General features: G+C 42.3%; 1 gene segment (V, D, J or C); it reads left to right on the forward strand.

Moving 5' to 3' along the window:
• Positions 1-388: 388 nt before the first annotated feature.
• Positions 389-16567, forward strand: LOC145362378 (Ig heavy chain C region-like). The segment is given in 7 exon segments: positions 389-434; positions 571-870; positions 2066-2110; positions 12067-12375; positions 13346-13651; positions 14573-14881; positions 16116-16567. Coding segments are annotated over 7 exon segments (1707 nt in total).
• The last annotated feature ends 6522 nt before the right edge of the window (positions 16568-23089 follow it).

The following is a 23089-nucleotide window of genomic DNA, read 5'->3' on the forward strand; positions in this document are numbered from 1 at the left end:
TTTTAGATTTATTTTCTTGTTGGGGGTGTGGTAATAAAATCACCATATTTACAATGGAATTAGTTATTTAAATAAATAAATGATGAACTGTAATATCACCGCCAGAAATAATGGGGACATTACAATGAACATTTTAGCCAAACAAACATCCCGATACAGATAAAATGTCCATTTTAATATTAATCTATTGTAAATCTCCGAGTCCATTCTGTTGGGGGTGTGGAGGGTGGGACGTGGATCCAGGCGCCGCCTCCAGCAGGGAATCAACAGGCGGCGCCTGGAAAGCCGCCCCCTTCTGCCGGGTATTTAAATACCGCTCACTGGGACCGGAATCCAACAGTCCGGGAGCTGGTTTGTTCACAACCATTTCCCCCAAATCACCAGAAAGATGAGGTCGGCCATTTCTCTCAGTTTGTTGCTGACTTTCTTATCTGGTGAGTATTTATTATTACTATTGTTCAAGTCTCTCACTGTTACTGTCTCAGTGTTAGTCTCTCTCTCTGGAATGTTCCAGAGTCAGCAATCATTTCACTAAGATTAACCGTCTGCGTTTTTGATCTATTTTTACAGGTGTCCAGTCGGATGTTGTGTTGACCCAGCCAGAGGCAGAGACCGGGCGTCCCGGAGGCTCCCTGAAACTGACCTGTAAAACCAGCGGGTTCAATCTTGGCAGCTATGACATGAATTGGGTCCGGCAAGTTCCCGGGCAGGGGTTGGAAAGGCTCGTGTGGTACTATAGTTCATCCAACAACTACTACGCCCCAGGGATTAAGGATCGATTTACTGCGTCCAAAGACACTTCAAACAATATCTTCTCTTTGGAGATGACGAGGCTGAAGACCGAAGACACCGCCATCTATTACTGTGCAAGAAAACACAGCGAGAGGAACCAGGGATGGACCCGAACAAGAACAGCCTGAGAGGGAATTCAGCAACTTCCATCATAACCTAAAGGTCAGTATCTGTTTTAAATATAATAATAGCGTCAGTGATCAAAACCAAGACACATACCACTTCTGACAAACCTAATGTAGTGAAAATTAAACATTAAATCAGGAAAACACACAGACATAATTAGCTGAGATTTTCACTCTGTTTATATTTACTGTTTCAGCTGGATATAATGCTCGTTTTACTATTTCTGATACTTGGAGGAGGTGTTTCTAGATTGTGTTTTGTAAACAGCTGCATAAATTGTAAATTACATTAGGAATACGGGTCTATTTGAAGTAAATATTGAGTGGCAGTACTGAACAGAGAGTGAGTGCAGTTTCTGTGCGGGTGTGTGTCACTGTGATACAGCAGTGGGGTCACAGTGCTGAGCACAGCGACATCCTCATACAAAAACCTCATGGAAAGAGATTGCTCAAGTCGGTAATCAGTACCACAGCAGGATTTCCAAACTAAACGAGGCTTCAAAGAAATAATGCGTGGACGTAATATTAGTTTGTGATTAGGTATAACACTGTTTCCATAAAATCGATATTGACCGATATGCTCAATCTACACGGAGGGTTTAAAAGCAATCCGATACCCTTTATAAAAATAATGACCAGGTCAAGCTGAAATAACTAACTCATTCGCACTTGGATGAAGCAGAATCAGATTTTTCACAGAGCAGGCGGGCGCAATATTTGGCATGCTGTGTCTCACTGTGATACCTGGACGGCACAACAGTTGCTGTCAATGCAAAAACCCTTCAGCGCTAATTGACCGAGTCTGGGTCAGTGCTTTGTTTTACAATTCAACATTATTTACAGTGTTGTATAATTTATATCCCAGCACTACACAAATAGCGAGAATTAATATGAAAAATTTATGATAACGGTTTGATTATCAGTTGCTGTTTTCAATAACTTGATCATGTGATCCTCTGTGAAATACAAAACATTAAGGTTATTTATGTTGAGCGAACGGTATCCACCAGGATAGTAATAATTTGAAAAATGCAATGATTTACATTCCCTCTGGCTTGTGATTTTGTTTAAAAACTGATGGATTTCTGTCTACTTTGTGGAGGGATGGTTATTGTGTGACCCAGCCTAGAGAATGTGACACTGTGACGCTATGGGCTACTGGGGACAAGGGACCATGGTGACGGTGACTGCAGGTAAGATCCTTGCATTTATTTAGTCAGTGTTTTATTTGAGTTTTTATTTTATATTTTTCTCGATTTTATTAATCCACTTGTTCACTGAAATGTGGTTTGGTGGATTCCGTGCTGAAAATCTTTACAATGTTTCATGTGACCCTGCTTAAATTGGGGTTAATTGTTAAAAGGTGAATTCAGTCTCTTGTTGCGATTTTGTGTTTATCTGCTGAGGACATGGTGTGTCCGGGTTACATCAAATGCTTTCCTTTTGTTAATCAGTTTCGGCGTTTCTGCAATGTTTAACCTCGGCGAAATCTATTGGCTGCGAGTTGCACCATCTACTGCGCATGTGTTTGAAATCTAACCCAATCTTAACAAAATATGTTAATGTTTCTGCATTAATGCTATGAACATGTTCGGCTTAATCACAATGCAGGTTTTGTTATGTTATTGCTGTGCTCAGTTTAATTATTAGTTACTTCAGTGATGGGTGGATTGGCTGGATTTTAAATTGAGGTGTTCCGCCAATGTGAAACTTGATTCTGTTGAAACAGTTTGTAGAATTGAGCTGTTTCTGCATGAACCGGGGTTCAGTCCCTCAGTGATGCATTTTTCTGGTGAGGAGATTGTCTGTCTGGGTGACTTTGAAGAAGTCAAATTTGTGAAATGGTTTGGCAATTCTGCATTGTTCACACTCCGTAATACAGTGCCGTTATACACTTTGTGACTGAATACAAATTCTGTGGGTTTTAAACTATTTGACGTGCGCCTGCACAGAGAATTCAGGCAGGCTTTATTGTATTTGTATTTTTTTTTAATTGGAACTGATAGTTGCTGGTTAAATCAAACCACGCTTTACGCCACTCGTCCAAAACACTGTTTGCCACTGCATTCCCAATTTGGGGTACATGCAATGTTTTACCTGATGGCTGCAGCTAAATGTTTAAATTTGTTTGAAATCTTTTTGAAATATGACCCGATATGAATAGAATGTGGTAAAGTGTCAATGTTAATTTGTTGGATATATTTCACCTCCTCGCTATGCTGTTGCTGTTATTCCAGATTTTTGTTTAGTTTAGACATTCATATATTTGTTGACGAGATGGTTTGCCGGATTGGATGTTGAGATTTCCTTTCAATGATATTTCTGATTTTATTGAATGGATACATTCAACAGATTCATTCCCTCAGCGATGTGTTTTGGTGTGTTTCTTTTGAGGAGGTTCTGTGGTTCGGTCGCTATGAATGTTAAAATTCGTGAAATGGTTTGGTGTTTCAGCATTGTTTAAACTCGGTGGCACTGAGCAGTTACATGTTTTCTGGTTGAATGCAAACAATCTTTGAGTTTGAAAATCGTTGCAGGGAGAAAACAGGCAGGTTTTGGGAAAAAAATAAACATATCACAGCATTTTTAATAAAAGTTAAACTAACGTTTACAAATTAAAACAAATCATAACATACAACGTTCATTGGGACTCTAAATCGTTGCTGCAACTACAGACTTCTCATTAACAAATTTAATCGTAAAATTAATACAAATTAAATATTTTTAAATCGGTAGTATAACTCCATGTTCACCAAAGATTATTTTGTATTAATATCATTATCCATTAATCCCTCCTAATAGTTCTGCCGTGCTTTGCACACAACTAACATGACCAGAAACGTTTTTAGGCTGGAAATATTTTGTGATAATTCCGGAAACTGTTTCAATGATAACAATCTGTTTCCACAGCAGTGCTCAGTTCATCAAGATACTTTGCATTAATTGATATATCCCAATGAAGTTCGCTTTCACTTAAATACGAATTTTAGAGACTAAAACGTGACTATTTGGTATTTTTGTGTCCGATTATTACATTTTATCTGTGGAGGCGCAGCATTTCTTCCAATTCATTTGTAGTTGGATGTCAAGGTAATTAATCATTAATGTCATCTCAAAATTTTTGGAATGGTTTGGTGTTTCTCAACTGCTTCTGTATTTTTTGAGCACCGTGATCCTGAGCGATTACACTTTTTCCAGCTAAATAAACAAAAAAAACAAACTCCGTTTAAAAATTATTTTCAGGATAAAACAAACAAGTATCAAAAATAAATGCATGCCAGAGCATTTTATTCATGTTAACTTATTGTTGCAGATTAAAATAAAACATGAATTATAATTCTTACTGCATCACTATATCTCTGCTGGGGACATTACACTACCCTGAATCTGTTACATTAGATGTGCTCATTTTCAGAAAAAAAAAATTATGCCCAATTTTCTAGATTTAAGAGAGAGGTACAGGTAGTTAAAAGTCCAAGGGAATTTTGAAATTTTTTTCAGTTTAATTTAAAGTAAGTTATTAATTCTTTGTTGTAATTTGACAATTGACCACTTAGAATCCCACATTTTGAATAAACTTGACAGAGTGAACACAGTTTTCTGACAGGTGGAATTCGTTAACACTAAACAATCGTTCAATTAATGGTGTTTGAATTGCTGTAAGTGTCAATAGAAACTGGATAGAGATTGACAAGTTAGTACATGAAATTCAAAAAGATTAATTTATATACAAATATCACAATAATATCATAATAGTAATATTTGTTCTACGCTTAATCATAGCATCATGGCTCCATTACCACTGAAAACAGAATAAATGTTGAATAAAGATGAATAAATGACAGGATAGAAGAATCGATTCTATTGGAACATTATCTTTAATTCTTATTAATTATTATACTGAAGAAAAAGTCTCGACTTATTTTGTGCATCATTTTTCAATGTTGCAGAGGATTTGAATCAATTGTCCTCATTGAATTTTTCACTGTTCAATTCAGATCTTTTAAATTAATCAATATTTTCAGTCAGTAAATTATATGGATGATCCAAATTATTCAATCTAAGAAGCAGTTTCATCGATCTCAAACCGCCAGGTCGTTACAGTAAATACAAATACAGAAGCACGCATTTTAACACGTTTGCAGGTTATAATAAGGCGTTGGGAGTAAAAGTGGAAATGAAAAAAATTACAACGTGATTCGATTTTAGCAAGTGAATTTCAGATGTCTGAATATTTCCATTCAGTAATTTGAAGTTTATTGTTTATGATTTAATTGGAACCTAATTACTTCACAATGTTCGAGGCAAAGGCAAATTTTGAATGATTGAAAACTGATTTAATTACTGAGTGCAAATCAGTAACAGGAGAACTAACTGCCAATTAACAATAACAAAATATAATATTGGTGCTAATTAATTCAAAACAAAAGACCTTGGATATTGCGCTGGTGTACAAAGTACAATCCGTTTTAGAGAATATTTAATTGTATCGAAAATGAATTCAGAAACATAACATGTCTTTACTCAGCTCTGCTCAGCTCGATAAAGTATTTTGCCTTGATTATTGTGTTAACTACATTTAATTAAGAAATTCTTTCGAATCATGCAATGATTTTCAATGTTAACATTTCCATGTTTGTTTAATTCTTATAATGCTACGGCATCTCTGTGAGGGACATTGAACTGCCCTGAAACTGATATTTTTGATTGCTCATTTTCAGCGAAATTACATCTTTACGAGAGGTGATACAGATAGAGAGAAATAATTAAAAGTCAAGGATTTTTTTTTAATTTTCAAATGAATATCAGTTTCATTTAAAATAGGTCATTGGTTTTCTGTTGTTGTACGTTGACCATTGATCAATGAGAATCCAACAGTTTGAATGAAATTGACAGATTGAACAGATCTTTCTGCTGGGAACTCGGCTGTTGCACCGTTTGTGTCTCAGCGTGTGGTCACTGTGTTGGGACCAGGAATCTGTCTGACTGGTTATAAACCTTCTGGCCCCTTCTGCTGTATTTCGGGGACTGAAATTTGATTTATTTCTTCAAGAAACTTGTAACTCTGAGATTTGTGACAGTTTGACTTGATATTTGACTCGGCGTCTCAGAAAGGAGATCCGTGAAGCATATTGTGACCATCAGAGAGCAGAAACTTCACACTGTAGAGGGGAGAATTGGGTGATTTTTAAGCAGTGATGTACCGGCCTTGGGAATGTTCGGTGAACAAGTACAAAGTGAGATTTACTATATTGTGTTCCATATTACAGCAATCCCTGAACTGTTTAGTATGACAGTTGAAGCGCCTAATTCATTTGCATCTTTTTTTAAATCTTCTAAAGGCATTTTAGAGTCATTTGCTCGGCCAGAATTTTTAATCTTCCCTAATTGTTCCTTGAGAAAGTGTTGATTTGAAACATCCTTGAATAACTGCAGTCCATATGCTGCAAACATCCACTCTGCTGTTTAGGCAGAAAGTTCCAGGATTTTGACCAAGCGACTATGAATGAATTGAGATGTTGTTTCAAGTCAGGATGGTGTGTGTTTTGGAGGGGAGCTTGCAGGTGATAGCGTTCATTGTGGCTGCTGCCCTTGTCCTGTTAGGATGTAAATGCAGCGGGTTTGGACAGTGTAATCTATGGAGCCTTGGTGAGTTGCTGCAGTGCATGTTGTATACAATACACACTGCTGACACTGCTTGTTAGTGATGGAGAGAATGAATAAGGTGAATGAGGGGGCGGATAACTTTGTGGGTGAATTTACCCTGGATTGTCTCAAATTTCGTGAAATTTTGCAAGTTTCACTCATTGAGGAAAGAGGAAATTATTTAATTGTGAGTGACTTGTGAAAGATTTAAATGTTTTTTCCAGCCATTGGTCCACAGTCCGTATTGTGCTCACTTGTCACTCCCACTTACTGGGTGAGTGGGTGAGTATGTGTGGAGTGATTGTGCTTTTCCAGACTGAATCAGCCAGATAGAGGCTTACACACATCACACACATAAATACACACATACACACTCTCATATTCTCTCACACATGCACACATATATACACACACTTACTTGCTCTCTCATATGACATTTCTCAAACACATTCTCTTTCTCTCATGTTCTACATACTCTCTCTCACTTACAAATAAATACATACACTCGCTCTCTCAATCGTTCTTTCTCTCAAACATCACCTCTCTCACACGCACACAGTCTCTCCATCTCTTACACACGAACACACATGTATAGACAATGTATCTCTCTTAAACTCTCCACCTATCACAGACACATGTTCTCTCAATAATTATTTCACTCATACGCACTCAAGCATACACCCTGTCTATTTTTTACACTTTTTTCTCACTCACACAAACTTTGCCCTCCCCTCCACACACACACACACACACACACATATATTGCTTCTATCACCCATACACATTGCATTCATCATTCTCACTCACACACGATCCCATGCAAACTTTCACACACTCATGAGCAGTTTATTTTGCTTTCCAATAGACACACCGTCCCCTCTTGCAAACGCAGCTCACTGGCTCGCACGCGTGCAAACACAGTATATCACAGATAGGCACCTTCACACACACACACACATACACACACACACACACACACACACACACACACAGTCATACACACAAACACTCTCACCCTCCCTCCCTGGCACACAGAACCAAGCACACTCTCACACACTTTCCATCTCACATACGTAAGAGAGACTGTCATTGATACCAAAGAACAGAATCATAGGATCCTGCAGTAGAGAAGGAGGCCATTCAGTCCATCGAGTCTGCACTAGCAGCAGTCCCACCAATGCCCCATCCTCATAACCACATGTATTTACCCTAACTAGTCCCCCTGAAACTAAGGGACAATTTAGCACGCCAATCCACTGACCCCGCACATCTTTGGTCTGTGGGAGGAAACAGGAGCACCCAATGAAACCCAAGCAGACACGGGGTGGACTTGCTAACTCCACACACAATGACCCATATCGGGAATTGAACTGTGAGGCAGCGGCGCTAATCACTGTGCCACAGCGCCCATCCACGTTACTCCCCGCCGCCCCCGTCCCCTCCCCTGTAACATTTGAATGAGGGTGGGATCGAGGAGCCCGAGTAAAACACAAGTGAATCAGTTACAGAGGGAAATTCTTCTCTGTTTGGAGTCATATTTAGCACAAAGCAAGATGGTAATGGTTGTTGAAGGTCGAACATCTAAGTTGAGATCTGACTGCAGGAGTTCGGCAGGGGACTGTTCTGGGACCAACAATCTTCTATTGCTTCATCAATGACACATTCCATCCAACATGAGGTCAGAAGTAGGGATTTCCATGTGTTACACCGGACACAAAGACACAATCAATAAGAAGGGATCTGGCTGAGACTAAGTCCGCCTGGCTCCCCAATACTGGTGTAAACTTGGTGTTTGATTCCTGTGTGACCCTAGTTTTGCTGGAAGCTTCCCTTCCAGCTCCCTCAGTCTGTCTATTTGTTCACTGATCCGTGTTTCTGAAAGAAAGGCCCCGACATTAAAGCAGCTGCCCGGTGATCTACACTGATTCCTGACTTTACACAGCCCTGTCACTGAAAGCTGATCAATGGAGAGAATCGGGAAAAGATCGATGGAGAGGGAGAGGAGGAGGTGGCTCACTGACTCTCTCACCCTCACCCACACTGACTCACTCACCCTCAATCTCTCAGCCTCACTCAAATAACTTCACTCACTCACCTTATCTTACCTACCTTCTCTCGCTGGCACACTCTCACTCACTCACCCTCACTCACTCAACCTCACTCACTCAACCACAATCACTCACCCTCACTCTCTCATTCACGCTTACTCACTCGTCCTCACTCACTCACCCTTGCTCACTCATCCACCCTCACACACACTCACCCTCACACACCCTCACCCTCACACACCCTCACCCTCACACGCACTCACCCTCACTCACTCACCCTCACGCACTCACCCTCACACACTCACCCTGACTCACTCACCCTGACTCACTCACCCTGACTCTCTCGCCCTCACGCACTCGCCCTCACTCACTCGCCCTCACTCACTCGTCCTGAGAAACTCACTGATCCTGATTCACCCTGAGTCAGTCACCCTCACACACTCACTCACAATCACTCACTCATATTCGCTCTCTCACTCTCATCCATTCTCACTCACTCACCCACAAGCACTCACACACCCTCATTCAACTTCGCGCATTCACTTAAACACACGCCCTGACTCACGCATCCTCACACCCTCACTCACTCACTATCACTCACTCATATTCGCTCACTCACTCTCATCCATCCTCACTCACTCACCCACACACACTCATTCAACCTCACTCGTTGACCCTCAATCACACATCCTAACTCTCTCATTCTCACACCCTCACTGACTCACTCACATTCACTCACTCTCTCACCCTCAGTCACGCACCCACATTCACTCACCCTCACGCACTCACCCTCACGCGCCTTCATTAACTCACTGTCACTCAGCCACCCTCACTCATACACCATCACTCACTCAACCTCACTCACTAAACCGCGCTCATTGACTTCGACCCTCAGTCAGTCATCAACATTCATACTCACCTTCATTCACTGATCCCACTAATCCACCCTCACTCACCCAGTCTCACTCACTCTCACTCACTCACCCCATTCACTATCACTCACTCACTCACTTCACTTACCCACCCTCACTCATCCAGTCTCACTCACACTCACTCACCCACCCACCCCCAAAGACTCAAGCTCAATGACCCTCTCTCTGTCTCGCTCTAAATTACGCCCGGTCAACCATTCAAACTCACTCAGACTCACGCACATACATTCACTCACACACCCTCACATACTCATCATCACTCAACTTCACTACCCTAACTCACAAATCCTCAATCACTCACCCTCATCAAACACCTTCACTCACTCACCCTCACTCTCCCACCCATCCACATTCATTCTCCCTCACACACCACCTTGACTCACTCACTCTCACCCCTCACTTACTCAGTTACATTCACTCCCTCACCCTCATTCACTCAATCTCACTCACTTTCACTCACCCACCTCCACTAACCTTCACACATCATCAACCACTCTCCCTCATTCTTTCAATCTTGCTTACCTTCAATCATCTAGCCACCTTCACTCACATTCAGCCACCTTCACTCCCTACCCTCTCTCACACACCCTCATTTACTCACGCTCTCTCACCCTCACCCACAATTACTCACCCTAAATCACTCATCACTCAAAGAACTTCACTCACTCACCTTCCGTCACACATACACCATCACTCATCCACTCTCACTCATCTAATCACTCACATTCTCTCACTCACACTCACTAAATCTGTGTGGGGAAGGTCTGCAATGGGAGAGAAGAAAGATCTCAAGCGGCCGTTTGGTGTTCAAAGGTGGGAGCTGCCCTGGGAGTGCAGAGAGCTGGAGGGAATCGCTGGGGGCTCGGGGCCAGGGACAATGACAAAGAGTCAGGGGAGAACAGGAGGCGTGGGAAAGGGCAGAGAGCCGTTGGGGGCGGGGGGGGAGGGCAGAGGGCCAGGGGAAACAGCAGAGAGCTGGGGGAAGGGACGAGAGGCCGGGGAAAGGGCACATAGCCGGGCAACAGGGCGGAAAGCCAGGGGAAAGGGTAGAGAGAGAGGAGAAAGGACAGGGAGCAGGGGGAGAGGGCAGAGAGACTAGTGAAAGGGGGGAGAGCCGAAAGGAAGGGCAGAGAGATGAGGAAAAGAGTAGAAAGACCACGGAAAGAGGAGAGAACTAGGAGAAAGGCAGGAAGGCACGAAAAAGGACAGGGAGGCAGGAGAGAGGCCAGAGAGCCGAGAGAAAGGGCAGAGAGCCCAGGGGAAAGGGCAGGAGAGTCAGTGGGAAAGGTCAGAGAGCCGGGAGAAAGGAGAAACAGGGTAGGGAGCAGGGACAGAGGGCGGAGAGCTGAGGGAAAGTGTAGGGGACTGAGAGAAAGAGCAGAGAGCCGGGCGAGAGGGCACAGAGCTGGAGGGAAGTGTAGAGAGTCAGGTGGAAATACAGAGAGCCGGATAAATGAGAAAACGAGCCACCGTGAAAGTCAGAGAGCCAGTGGAAAGGGCAAAGAGCTGGGGAGAATGGGCAGAGAGCGGGTGATGGATGGGCGGAGTGAGGAGGTTCTGAATAGAGCTAGCACCGCAATCAGCTCATCTGTAATCTCAGTGAATGATGGAGGAGACTTCAGGGCCCGAATGGCCAACTCTTACTATTAATGTATGATCCTTCAATTAGTTAATGTTGCATTTATTTGAATTTATAATCACATTTAGAACTTCCTGATCATTCAGTAAGTATTCATTCCGGAGGTATTTTTGAAGCAAATTCACTAATCTCCGTTTTGTGGAGTGAGAGGCAGTGAGTTGGAGAGAGGAAGGGGCATCAATCAGTTTGAACACAGGCAATTTCCAAAACTAGTGTGGAGATGGCGGAGTGAGGTTGTTGTGGGCACAGTAAGGATTCTCACAACACCAGGTTGAAATCCAACAGGTTTATTTGGAATCACAAGCTATTGGAACTCCCTCATCAGGTGAGTGGATGATATGAATGAAGAGACAACTTCTTCATCACAAAGTGTTGTTGTTGAGAAATAAATAATTGCTGCAACAATTGAGACAATCTTTGCTCTTCTCTGTTAATCCAATGAATGATATGCCATTTTGACACTCTATGAATGTATTTTTCTTCTTAATTTGCTAGAGGTGGAGACAGGGATGTGAGTTTCTTCAGAGATGACTTTTCCCAATTGATAGAAATAACACAATCTGAAAGGTAGATATAGGATTAAATCTGGAAATATTAGGATAAGTTCATAATTCTAATCAATGTTCGGGATAGAAGCACAAAAATAGAAGCAGGAGTGGTCATTTAGCCCTCTGAGCCTACTCCGCCATTCACTTTGGTCAGATCTCACCAATATCCTGATCATACCTATTACCCATATCCCTCATCAATATCCTGATCATACCTAGAACCCATACAACACCAAGAGCTATATCTAATACAGAAACATATTTGTAACAGCATGTTTGATGACTTAATAAACGCAAATGAGAGTCTAACTTGTTCAATCGGTTATTCTTTCCCAGCGACACCGTCTCCGCCCACTCTCTACGGCCTGGTCTCCTCCTGTCAGCAACACAACTCCGACGGCTCCGTCACCTATGGCTGTTTGGCGATGGATTACCTTCCAGATGTCGCCAAACTGACCTGGAAGAAACATGGGCAGGAGATCACCAGTGGGTTTAAAACTTACCCGTCAGTGAGAAACACGAAGGGGACCTACACACTGAGCAGCCAGTTAACCATCACTGACTCAGCGGGAGAATGCCCCAGAATTGACTGTGAGGTTCAACACCGTGACTCAGTCAAGAGCGTTGAAATGCCATGTAAGTGTTGTGAAACCTGGGTAAGAGAGGGGCGCTGTGATTGAACTGTATAAGGCCTTAGTCATAACTGATTTGTAGCAATTTGAAAAATGTAAATTGTGCAAAATCCAGGTAAATATCTACTGACTGATAAGTTACTCAGAACGAGAGAACCATCGAAATGTTACGGTGCAGAAGGAGACCATTTAGACCATCATGTCTGTGCTGTCCAAAAGTGACAACAAAGAAACTAGCCATTCATTTTAAGCCCACTTTCTAGTCCTTGCTTCGTAGCCTTGTAGGTTAAAGCACTTGAGATACAGATACAGACACATTTTAAATGATCATGCCCCCTGGTAATTGAGCCCTCCACTTGGGGAATGTATTATTTCTACCTACGTCCCGTATAATTTTGTGAACCACAATTACGTCACACCTCAGTCTCCTTTTTTTCGAAGGAAAACAACTCCTGCCTATTCAATCTCGCCTCATGGCTGCAATGATCAGGCCCTGGCAACATTCCTGTAAACCTCATTTCTCTCCAGAGTCATTACGTCATTCCTGCAACGTGATGGCCAGGACTATGGGGCAAACTCCAAACGTGGCCTAACTAGTGTGTTACACAGCCCCATCATTACATCACTGATTTTGTTTTCAATACCTCACACATTGGGGGAATTAATCCAAAATGCTTTCTTGATCAACTTGTCCAGTTGCCCTACCATCTAAAAAAAAAGTGGGCATTCAGTACAAGGTCTTGCATTTCCTCAATCTCTCTCAACCTTCTGTTTTATTGACTATTCCCTTGCTCTGTTTGCCCTCCGCAAATGCATTGCGTGACACTTTTGACAGTTGAATTCTATTTGCCATTTCCCTGCCAGTTCAAAAAAACCATGGACACAATTCTCAAATCGGCAGCTCTGGTGCTAAAATACAACAACTAATTTTAATTGTTGTCAATTGAATTTTCAAGTGGTGTCTAATCATATGTTTGTTGAAGGTGAAATCCCCCCAACCGTTATCCTCACCGTGAGTTCCGGTGAAGAAATCACAAGCAGGAAATTTGCAACCATCGTCTGTTCAATCATCGATTTCCAGCCAGGGTCACTGACGGTGAAGTGGCTGAAGAATGGGGAACCCGTGGATTCAGGAATTGTCACCTCTCCCGCCTGTCAAGTGAACGGGAACTTCTCGGCCAGCAGCCGGCTGACAGTCTCCGCTGGGGAATGGTTCAGCAAAGCGGTCTATACCTGCCAGGTCACTCACCTAGGAAACACTCAGAGCCTGAACATCAGCGCATATCAGGGTAAGAGCCTCAAACAGAGGATAAAATATATCATTCCGATGTTAACCGGAATTAGAGATCTATTAATGTTGGTACAACGCATAGAATAACTTCTAAGTTATTGTCATGTAATTTGCTGCATTAGGACAAGGCCTCCTTCAGAATTTCATCACAAAAGCAATTGTTTGTTATCCCTTCATGAGAGGCGCATTTATTTCCCAAACCCAGGGGCACTTCAATGTCAACCACGTTGCTGTGAATCTGGAGTCACATGCATACCAGGCCAAATAAAGACAGCGGATTTACTTGTTCAAAAAGATTTGTGAACTGGAAGTGGTTTTACAGCAATGGCTTCATAACAATCATTTCAACTTTTAATTATACATTTTTATAGAATTCAGATTTAATATTTGCAATGATGGGATTCGAATCTGTGTCTCCAGAACCTTGCCCTAGGTTACAAGCCCATTGACAACACCATATGCCTCTGCCTCCCCTTAAAGGAGTGCTCCCTTCCATTTTGAAGTAATATAGTGAGACAGATGGCCTTGATGTCAACGTTTTTTTTTCCTGAGACAGCTGGTAAGATTCAGAGAGACAGTGGGGATCGGACTATTTCACAGGTCACAGCACAGGGGTAAAATTTCAGAAAGTACATCCACCCTATTTATAAACTAACGCCCAGTACTGTTTTTCCTGAGTTCATGATGGTGTATTGTTTGGGAATCCTGCAATGTTGATTTATGAAAATGGTACCGCTGCTCCAATACTTTAATAAAGGGAATAAGTTCATAGAACAAGCTGGTTTTTCATCGCCCATTGATGTTGAAAGGCAACAGTTAGAGATTGATGTATTGGAGGTGACTTCATCTCCTTCAGGCTGACGACTGCTGTCCTGCTTCTGAAGGGGAACTAGGGTTGATTTCCATTTCTCATTCACAGGTCCTCTCCAGTGCCTTGATACCACAGTGAAGATACAGCCACCACCAATAGAACAGGTCTTACTGGAGGCGACCGCGACCTTAACCTGCATCATTTCTCATGCTCCTGATGGAGTTAACGTGTCCTGGATCCGAGACAGGAAGTATTTGAAATCAGAGATTGCTGAAAAGCCCGGAGCGGATCCTGACAGCGTGATCAGCAAACTAAACATCTCGACACAAGCCTGGCTGAGTGCGGCTGTGTTTGAGTGCGTGGTGAGCCATCAGGATCTGCCGACTCCTCTAAGAACATCTATCCACAAGGAAACAGGTGAGCTGAGAGATTGAAACAATAAATGTAGGGTCAATGGCAGGGTTCTGAGGAATGTGGAGGAACAGGGAGATCTTGAGGTTCATATCCACAGATCTCTGAAAGTTGCCTCTCAAATTGATAGAACAGTGAAGGCTTACAGTGTGTCAGGGTTTATTGACAGGGAGTTTGAGTTTAAAAGCCGTGTAGTTATCTGCAAATATATCGAACCTTGGTGAGACCACATTTGGAATATTGTGTTCAGTTCTGGTCTCCTCACTATAAGAAGGGTGTTGAAGGATTCGAGAGAGTGCAGAGGAGATTTACCAAGATGCTGCCTGGTTTGGAAGGTAGGTCGTATGAGGAAAGGTTGAGGGAGCTGGGGCTTTTCTCTTTAGAGCGGAGGGGGATGAGAGGTGACTTAATAGAGGTTTATAAGATGATGAGGGGGATAGATAGAGTGGACGTGCAGAGACTATTTCATCGGGTGGATGTAGCTGTTACTAGGGGGCATAACGTTGAGGTTCATGGTGGGAGACATAGGAGGGATGCCTGAGGTAGGTTATTCAATCAGAGCGTGGTTGGGTTGTGGGATACACTGCCTGCTGTGGTAGTGGAGTCAGACACTTCAGGAACTTTCAAGCGGTTATTGGATCAGCATATGGAACCCTCCAGAATGATAGGGAGTGGAATAGCTTGATCTTGAGTTTGGGCATAGCTCGGCACAACATTTGTGGGTCGAAGGGCCTCTACTGTGCTGTACTGTTCTGTGTTTCTATGCTTCTATATAAATGCATCACTGTGTCTATCTCCAGTGGAATTGTACAAGTCAATATTTAATACTCAGCGTATTAATGGTCTCCCCTGAACTGAATGACTCTGGGCCGATTGATATGTTTATGGGGAGTTTGATGCGTTGATGTCTGAAAAGTGAACTGAAGGCGATGTTATTGGGTTTAGATCAAAAAAGAAGGGAGGAGCCTGATGTGGAGCATCAAAAATAAAAACCAGAAAAGAAAAGTAGATCAGTTGGGCCGAATGGCCTGATTCTGTGCTGTAAACTTTCTGAAACTTCCCCGTCCGCCCCCCTGAGTAGTTTGAGAAAACAATTGTGTTCACCTCTCCTCCAAGCTGGAAGTCAAAAATGGAAACATTTAAAATCAAAATCGAAGCACACTTTCCTGATATCTCACCAGCGGTTTCATTGTCTCCAGAATTCTCCAGTTTATTGACATTGATTGTACGTTTTCTGCAGATCCAAATCCGCGGGAACCGGTCGTCTCTGTCCTCCTGCCCTCGGCAGAAGACGTCTCCGCTCAGAGTTTCGTCTCCCTCAGCTGCTTAGTGAGAGGTTTCTCCCCCCGAGAGATCTTCGTCAAGTGGACCGTCAACGACAAGCCGGTGAATCCCGGGAACTACAGGAACACCGAGGTGGTGGCGGAGAACGGCAATAGCTCCTTCTTCATGTACAGCCTGTTATCCATTGCAGCAGAGGAATGGTCCAGCGGCGCTTCTTACTCCTGTGTGGTGGGACATGAAGCCATCCCCTTGAAGATCATCAACAGAACAGTTGACAAATCCAGCGGTAAACCCAGTTTTGTGAACATTTCCCTTGCACTGATGGACACTGTTAATTCATGTCAATGAGAATCACTCGGTTACATTAAAAACTACAATAAAAAGAATAAAATCATTTTCCTCTAACGATAAATGAAACACCCAATTGTTTTATTGATTGCTTTTTTTCCCGTTTTACGTCCAATAGATATTTTTGGTTTGAGTCAGATATTTTCAGGCCTCAGACCCAAGTCTTGTTGAACCAATGCACGCTGCTCAGATCCATCCTTTCTTAGAGACAGAGTAGAGCACATTTATGACAATATTCTCCAAAACGTCTTCACCGACTTTCCTGCCTGAGGAAAAATCCGACAATTTCAACATTTGCGTCAAGCATTCTCAATATTTAGATCTCGGTGTTCCTGCTTCTCTCATTGTCCATGCCTTTACCCTTTCATGTCAGCTTTAAGCTGCTGCATCACACCCACTGAACAGAAGTAAGGGTCACACATAAACATTGAGAAATAATCCCCAATCAGATTGAGGGAGAATGAAATTGTTAACATCCTGGATTCCTACTCACCCAACAAAGAGAGGGGAGGATCAATAACTAACCCATATACCACAACTTCCTCAACGAAAAGAGGAGGAATGTCATTATTTAATCCACTCATCTCCACCCCCTCAGTGGTTAGAACCATCAGGCGCATTGCATCACAGGGTAGAGAGAAGTAAACTATGAGCTCACTGCCCTCCCTCTCCCTAACGTGTTTGGAAGGGAACGGTTCTCTAATCAGGAGTCAGTTGTCATCAGTACAAATTAGCTTCCTTTTTTTTGCTCCAGATTTTGAAGTATCATTCTCATTATCAAAGTATCATTGAAGTATAATACACATAAACTAATATATGCATATAAATTTATGCAACATAATTCAAAAATGTTTCAACACTCTTGTTCCTGTTAATCATGTGCTGGCATTGATTTCCCATAGTACAAATTTAAACAAGTAAGAGAATCCTCCCCGGTTTTCACTGTTCTGTCCCTGATGAATCTGAGATGCATCAATGAATTATTTCATTCACTCTCCTGATATCACCGTGCCACTCACATAAAAGACATTTTAACAGCAAAGACTGAAAATGTGCTCCATTGTTCGGATTGTTTGGATTACGTTCAGTTAACAATTGCCGGTGAAACTTGAAGCAACAGTTAAAAAATATACACACTGACAATACTACACAAAACTGTCACAATTAGAAATACACACATAGGCGTACACACACGTACACACACACACACGTACACACACACACACACACACACACACACACACACACACACACACACACAATCAAATATATAAACTCGCGCTTGTACAAATAGGCACTAAAACAAGGCAACACAATCAAATATATACAAAGGCACGCACACACATACACATAAAACACACAAGTACAGACACTTACGTGAGTTGGAACAAAGACCCAAACACAAACACATACCATGGAAAGACACAACACAGGCAGATGCACATACATGCAGACCCACATAAATGCACAAACACATACATATACTTAAATAAGTATATATCTTAGCACACATTCACTCTGACAGGAATATAACTATAGAGACACACAATGTTATACACGTTAACAGGTATATATGGAAATTCATATAAACAAATAAGCAGGCTGCATATAGATGAACTGACAGCAAAACATTTGCACGCAAACATGTAGACACAAAAACTAACATGCTCATACAGAACAGAACACCACAGCACACATTACTACATATCGAAACACAAACATATATCAAGATATCGTTGTGAAGAATTATCAACACGTATATACATACACACATGTTAACAGGTACACACACAGACAAATGGAGAAACAGACGCGCACAGAAAAGGAAACAAACATTACTAGAATGACAAAAATTAACACATAGGAATAGCCAGAAATGCATGTGCACCCAGTAAGAGTGGCTTTAATAAATATACACAGACTTACCACAATAATAGAGTCGTACATACACAATGTCAGAAAAATCAAATATACACACAGGTGCAGGCACACAACTACACAAATCAACAAACGCAGGGAAATGAACGCGTACATTAAAGCTCTTTACATATATTAACTGAGAGCCAAAGATTAATGCAGAGCACGAGATGTTCATGCACACGCACACAAATGCAAAATCTTAAGTACAAATGGTAGGTAAATGATGAAAGTGAAATTTAAACATAAATTTTAACGCACATATCTACCGACAACTAGCTCAATGTACATAGCACCGAAAACACGTTGAGAAACTGAATTAAGCTAGTGATCTTCTAACCATTACCGCCACAAATAAGAAAAAATCAGAAATTACATCCCAGTTCTTAAACAGCAATATTCACAGTTTAAAGATGAGCCACCATCAGTGAAACCAATCATTGATCAGTGGACGTTCCTCGATATCAGTCATAATATTCTTCAATGAGGGATAGTGCCAAATTGATCGAAAATGAATTGATACTTAAGAAAACTTCTTCAGTTCTTTCTGACATGGATTGTCCAAGGAATGTACATAAATATCAAGTGTGAACATAATTATGGAGATCGGTTACTGAGTGTCCTGAACTTAACAGTAGTTATATACTGAAAATTATACAAAGAGAATACATTAACAACTCATGAAGGAGAACGGGGAGATGAAAAATAACAATATGATTTCCTGGATAAGTTAAGTCATCTAATTTCATTTCCTGGTCTCCAACCCCTAGACCCCACCGACCGCATCTGGGTTGAAGGCAATGAGGATGATAACAGCAACATCTGGACAACCGCTTCCACATTCATCGTCCTGTTCTTCCTGAGCATTTTCTACAGCACTGCCGTCACTCTGGTGAAGGTGAGATGATTCAATTCACTCATATTTCACACCGGCAGAATGGATTTGAAAAATCTCTGAATGTTTCACTGATTAAACACTCGAACACTATTGTCCCGCATCATAAACATCTGCTTCAACATTTTCTCTTTCTTTTACAGATCAAATGACGGGTTGAACTTTGGACGCTGAAGATTTCCCTCAGCTGATTATCAAGATCTGTGTATCAACTGCAATCTCAGCTGTCAGTGACTGTATCAGTAAAATTCTCCCAGCTTATCATTCTGGATCTGTAACTGAGGCTACCTTAGATATTATTTCAGTTTTCAGTGTAAAATGTATGAGGCATTTTTGTTATAATATAATTGTGGTTAATAGTTTCCCAGAGTTCAAATTTCATTTATAAATAAGAAGCTTGTTTTATTTCTTATTCACATTTGTTAATTCCTCTTCCTATTAATGTCCTGTTTTCTATTTTTGGTGTATGTAACAGATGTACAAATATTGACGGATTCCCTGTGCATGTGTTCTATTTTCAATGTAAAGTTCGATCGTTATGTTCACTTTTCTAACTTTTCAAAAAAAAGTTGTAAGATCTCTGAATTTTTAAAATAAACATTGAATAAAAATTTAACCGTCTCCGGCTTGGCTCAATTCCGTTCTCTAAAACCCATCAACTCCGCTCCATTTCCCTGTTATAAGGTTTCCCCCACCACCGCAACCCGCGCCCCACCACCCCAACCACCACCCCCCCCCCCCCCCCCCCCCGCCACTTTCCCAGACAGGCATGTCCCCCCAGTCATGTATGGGATGTGGTTGAACTCAAAGCCCTTCCGTCAAAGAGTCACTGCGCCACCCAGTGATCCATCCGCGTAAAGACACCTTCATCTCTGCCTTTTTATGATAAAATCCAGAGACAGAATGAGTGAACAATGAGGAGACATCGGTGATTTCATTCATAAACTAGTCCGTCACTGACGAGTTTCAGATAATCCTAAACAGCAAAGGCTCTGCTTCATCAGAGGCCGATGCAAGGCAGTGCTAGGCAGAAAATAGTTCCCTTTACACTGCCCCTTAAAAACACTATTAGAGTCGCTGCAGCATGGATTGAGAGAACGAATCTCTGTACATTTTCCGATGAAACAATTTCAAGGCAGGCATACAACAAGCTAGATAGAGAACACATATGGAGATGTGGTGCAAACCATGAGGTGAAACGAAGAGACTGATGTGTATTTCAAACAAGCACATAATCGATTACAAATTTCCAAATTGTGACTGGTGTTATGGGATAATTTGAAGAGTCCAATACCGTCTTAAACTACAGACAATATCAAACTCACGAGGCAGATAAACCTCCACAACTCTCCGTGCAGGAGCAAGGCGTGAAATACAGGTGTCAGTACAAGTGGACAGTGTCATGGACCCTGCCAAGACTCAGGCCTGAAGGGGGCTGAGTAACGAGGGGTTTGTAGGGAGAGGGAGCTGACAGGAGTGTCTGAGGTGGGAGTGGAACTGAGTGGGCTGTGTAAGTGGTGAGGGGGTTGAGTAGGGTTCTGATGGTGTGGGTGGTTGTGTGAGGAGCCTGAGGAGGAGATGGCTGAGTGAGGATCTGAGGGGGACAGGGTCGAGTGGGGTTTTGAGGATGGGGCGGGTGAATGAGGAGTCTGGGGGGGGACGGGTGTTGGTGGGGTGCTGAGGGTAGGCAGGGCTGATTGAGGTGTCTGAGAGTGAAAGAGGCTGAGTGGGTGTCTGAGGGAGAAGAAGACTTCCAGAGGATTATGGGATAGGGTCTGGCTGGGACTGTTGTGGCCCATTTGAACTGGCGCAGGCCCGATGGGCCAAATAACTTCCTCCTGCACGGTTGGAATTCTATGATTCTATGACATAAACACGGATTGCTACTGATTAACACGGGATGGAATTGTCCTATCCCGCCCATTATGATTCCCATGGCAGGCGAGACACAGATCATATAAAAGACCGCTGACCTCAGGCGGAACAAACACGGCCGGAAAATCATAGAGTCACTGAGGTTTACAGCATGGAAACAGGCCCTTCGGCCCAAATTGTCCATGCTGCCTTTTTTCATCCACCGCTAAGCTAGTCCCAATTGCCGGCATTTGACCCATTTTCATCTATCTTATCCATCTAACTGACTTCATGTTTTTTTCACTGTCAAAACTGTACCCACCTCTACTCCCTCTGGCACCTTTTCCAGGCACTCACTAACCTCTGTGTGAAACAATTGCCCACCCAGACCCATTTGCATCTTCTCCTCTCACCTTCAGCCTATTCCCTCTAGTTTTAGATTCCCCTACTTTTGGGAAAAGATATTGACTATCTAGCTGATCTGCGCCCCTCATTATTTTGTAGACCTCCATAAGGTCACCCCTAGGCTTTCTGCACAGCCGGGAAAAAGTTCCAGTCTATCACGTTTCTCCTTCAAACACAAACAATCAAGTCCCTATACCCTCCTAGTGAATATTTTCTGAACTCTTTTTAGTTTAATAATATCCTTCCTGTAACAAGGTGACCAGAGCTGTACAGAGTATTCCGAGTGTGGCCTTACCAATGTCTTGTACAACTTCAACAAGTTGTCCCAATTCCTTTATTCGCTTTTTCTGACCAAGGAAACCAAGTATGCTGATTTCATTCCTCACAACTCTACCCAACTATGACTCCACTTTCAAGGAGCTATGAACATGTACCCTCCCAGATTTCTTGGTTCTCGAACCGTCCCCAATACCTTAGCATTAAGTAAGTGCTGCCCTGGTTCGATCTATCAAATGCATCACCTCGCATTCATCTAAATTAAACTCCATTTGTCATTCATCAATCCACTGGCCCAATTGATCAAGATCCCATTACAATTAGAGATAACCTTTTTTTCACTATCCACTATGCCATCAATCTTGGTGTCAACTGAAAGCTTAGTAACCATGCCTCCTAAATTCTCATCCAAATCATTAATATAAATGACAAATCACAATGGACCCACCCATGGTGCCAGAAGTCACAAGTTAATTTCTCCAAGATTTTGGGTTCAGGCTTTCCCCATTTCTTTCACTGATGCGATGCTGACAGCTCTACATTTCCAGGTTTAAAATGTTCTCCCTTTACGGACAAGCTGGGGGGACTTTTGCATAATGTGTTCCTTTCTTTGTTACAATCCCATATCCCAGCAGCATTGAAAGGTACTGGTCAACCCTCCCGGCATTTCCAAAATTCCTTCCATCAGGAACGCTCACACAGACCCAGAATTATTTTGTGATGCATTCACAAAAAAAAATTTGAATGGAAAATATTAACCTGTTTGTTCAGTGACTGTAATTAACGTCGGAATTAATTCAACCAGTCCTAATCGTGTCTCTGGAGCATTCCCATCCAGGCATCATAAAGGGGTTATGCACGGTGTCATTGGGAGTGTCACAGTGATAAGCGGCTCCACAGAGAGGGAGTCGAGGGATCAACATTAGGAGAAAGAAATTGCAAGCTTTCTGCAATGGACCTGAATCCAGGAAAGGTAGATCTGGACGTTCCCATAATGGTTCAGCATCTGAGGGGCAGAAATCTGAATGTTACAACAATTGAGAGGAGTTTATACTCGATACTTTACAGGCTTTCTCTAGATTGGCTGCCTACAATTCATCGTGTTGAATATGTCCTGAAACTGATTCGATACTTTTACTATCCAATCCTGGCTATTGTTGGTGTCCCCGGTAAGTTTCTCCACTGATTATGAATGAAGTAACCCGTGTTTAACTCTGCCACTCTTGCCGTCTGCT

Source organism: Carcharhinus amblyrhynchos, unplaced genomic scaffold (genome assembly GCF_965287045.1).
Source record: "Carcharhinus amblyrhynchos unplaced genomic scaffold, sCarAmb.v2.hapA scaffold_38, whole genome shotgun sequence".
NCBI classification, from domain to species: domain Eukaryota; kingdom Metazoa; phylum Chordata; class Chondrichthyes; order Carcharhiniformes; family Carcharhinidae; genus Carcharhinus; species Carcharhinus amblyrhynchos.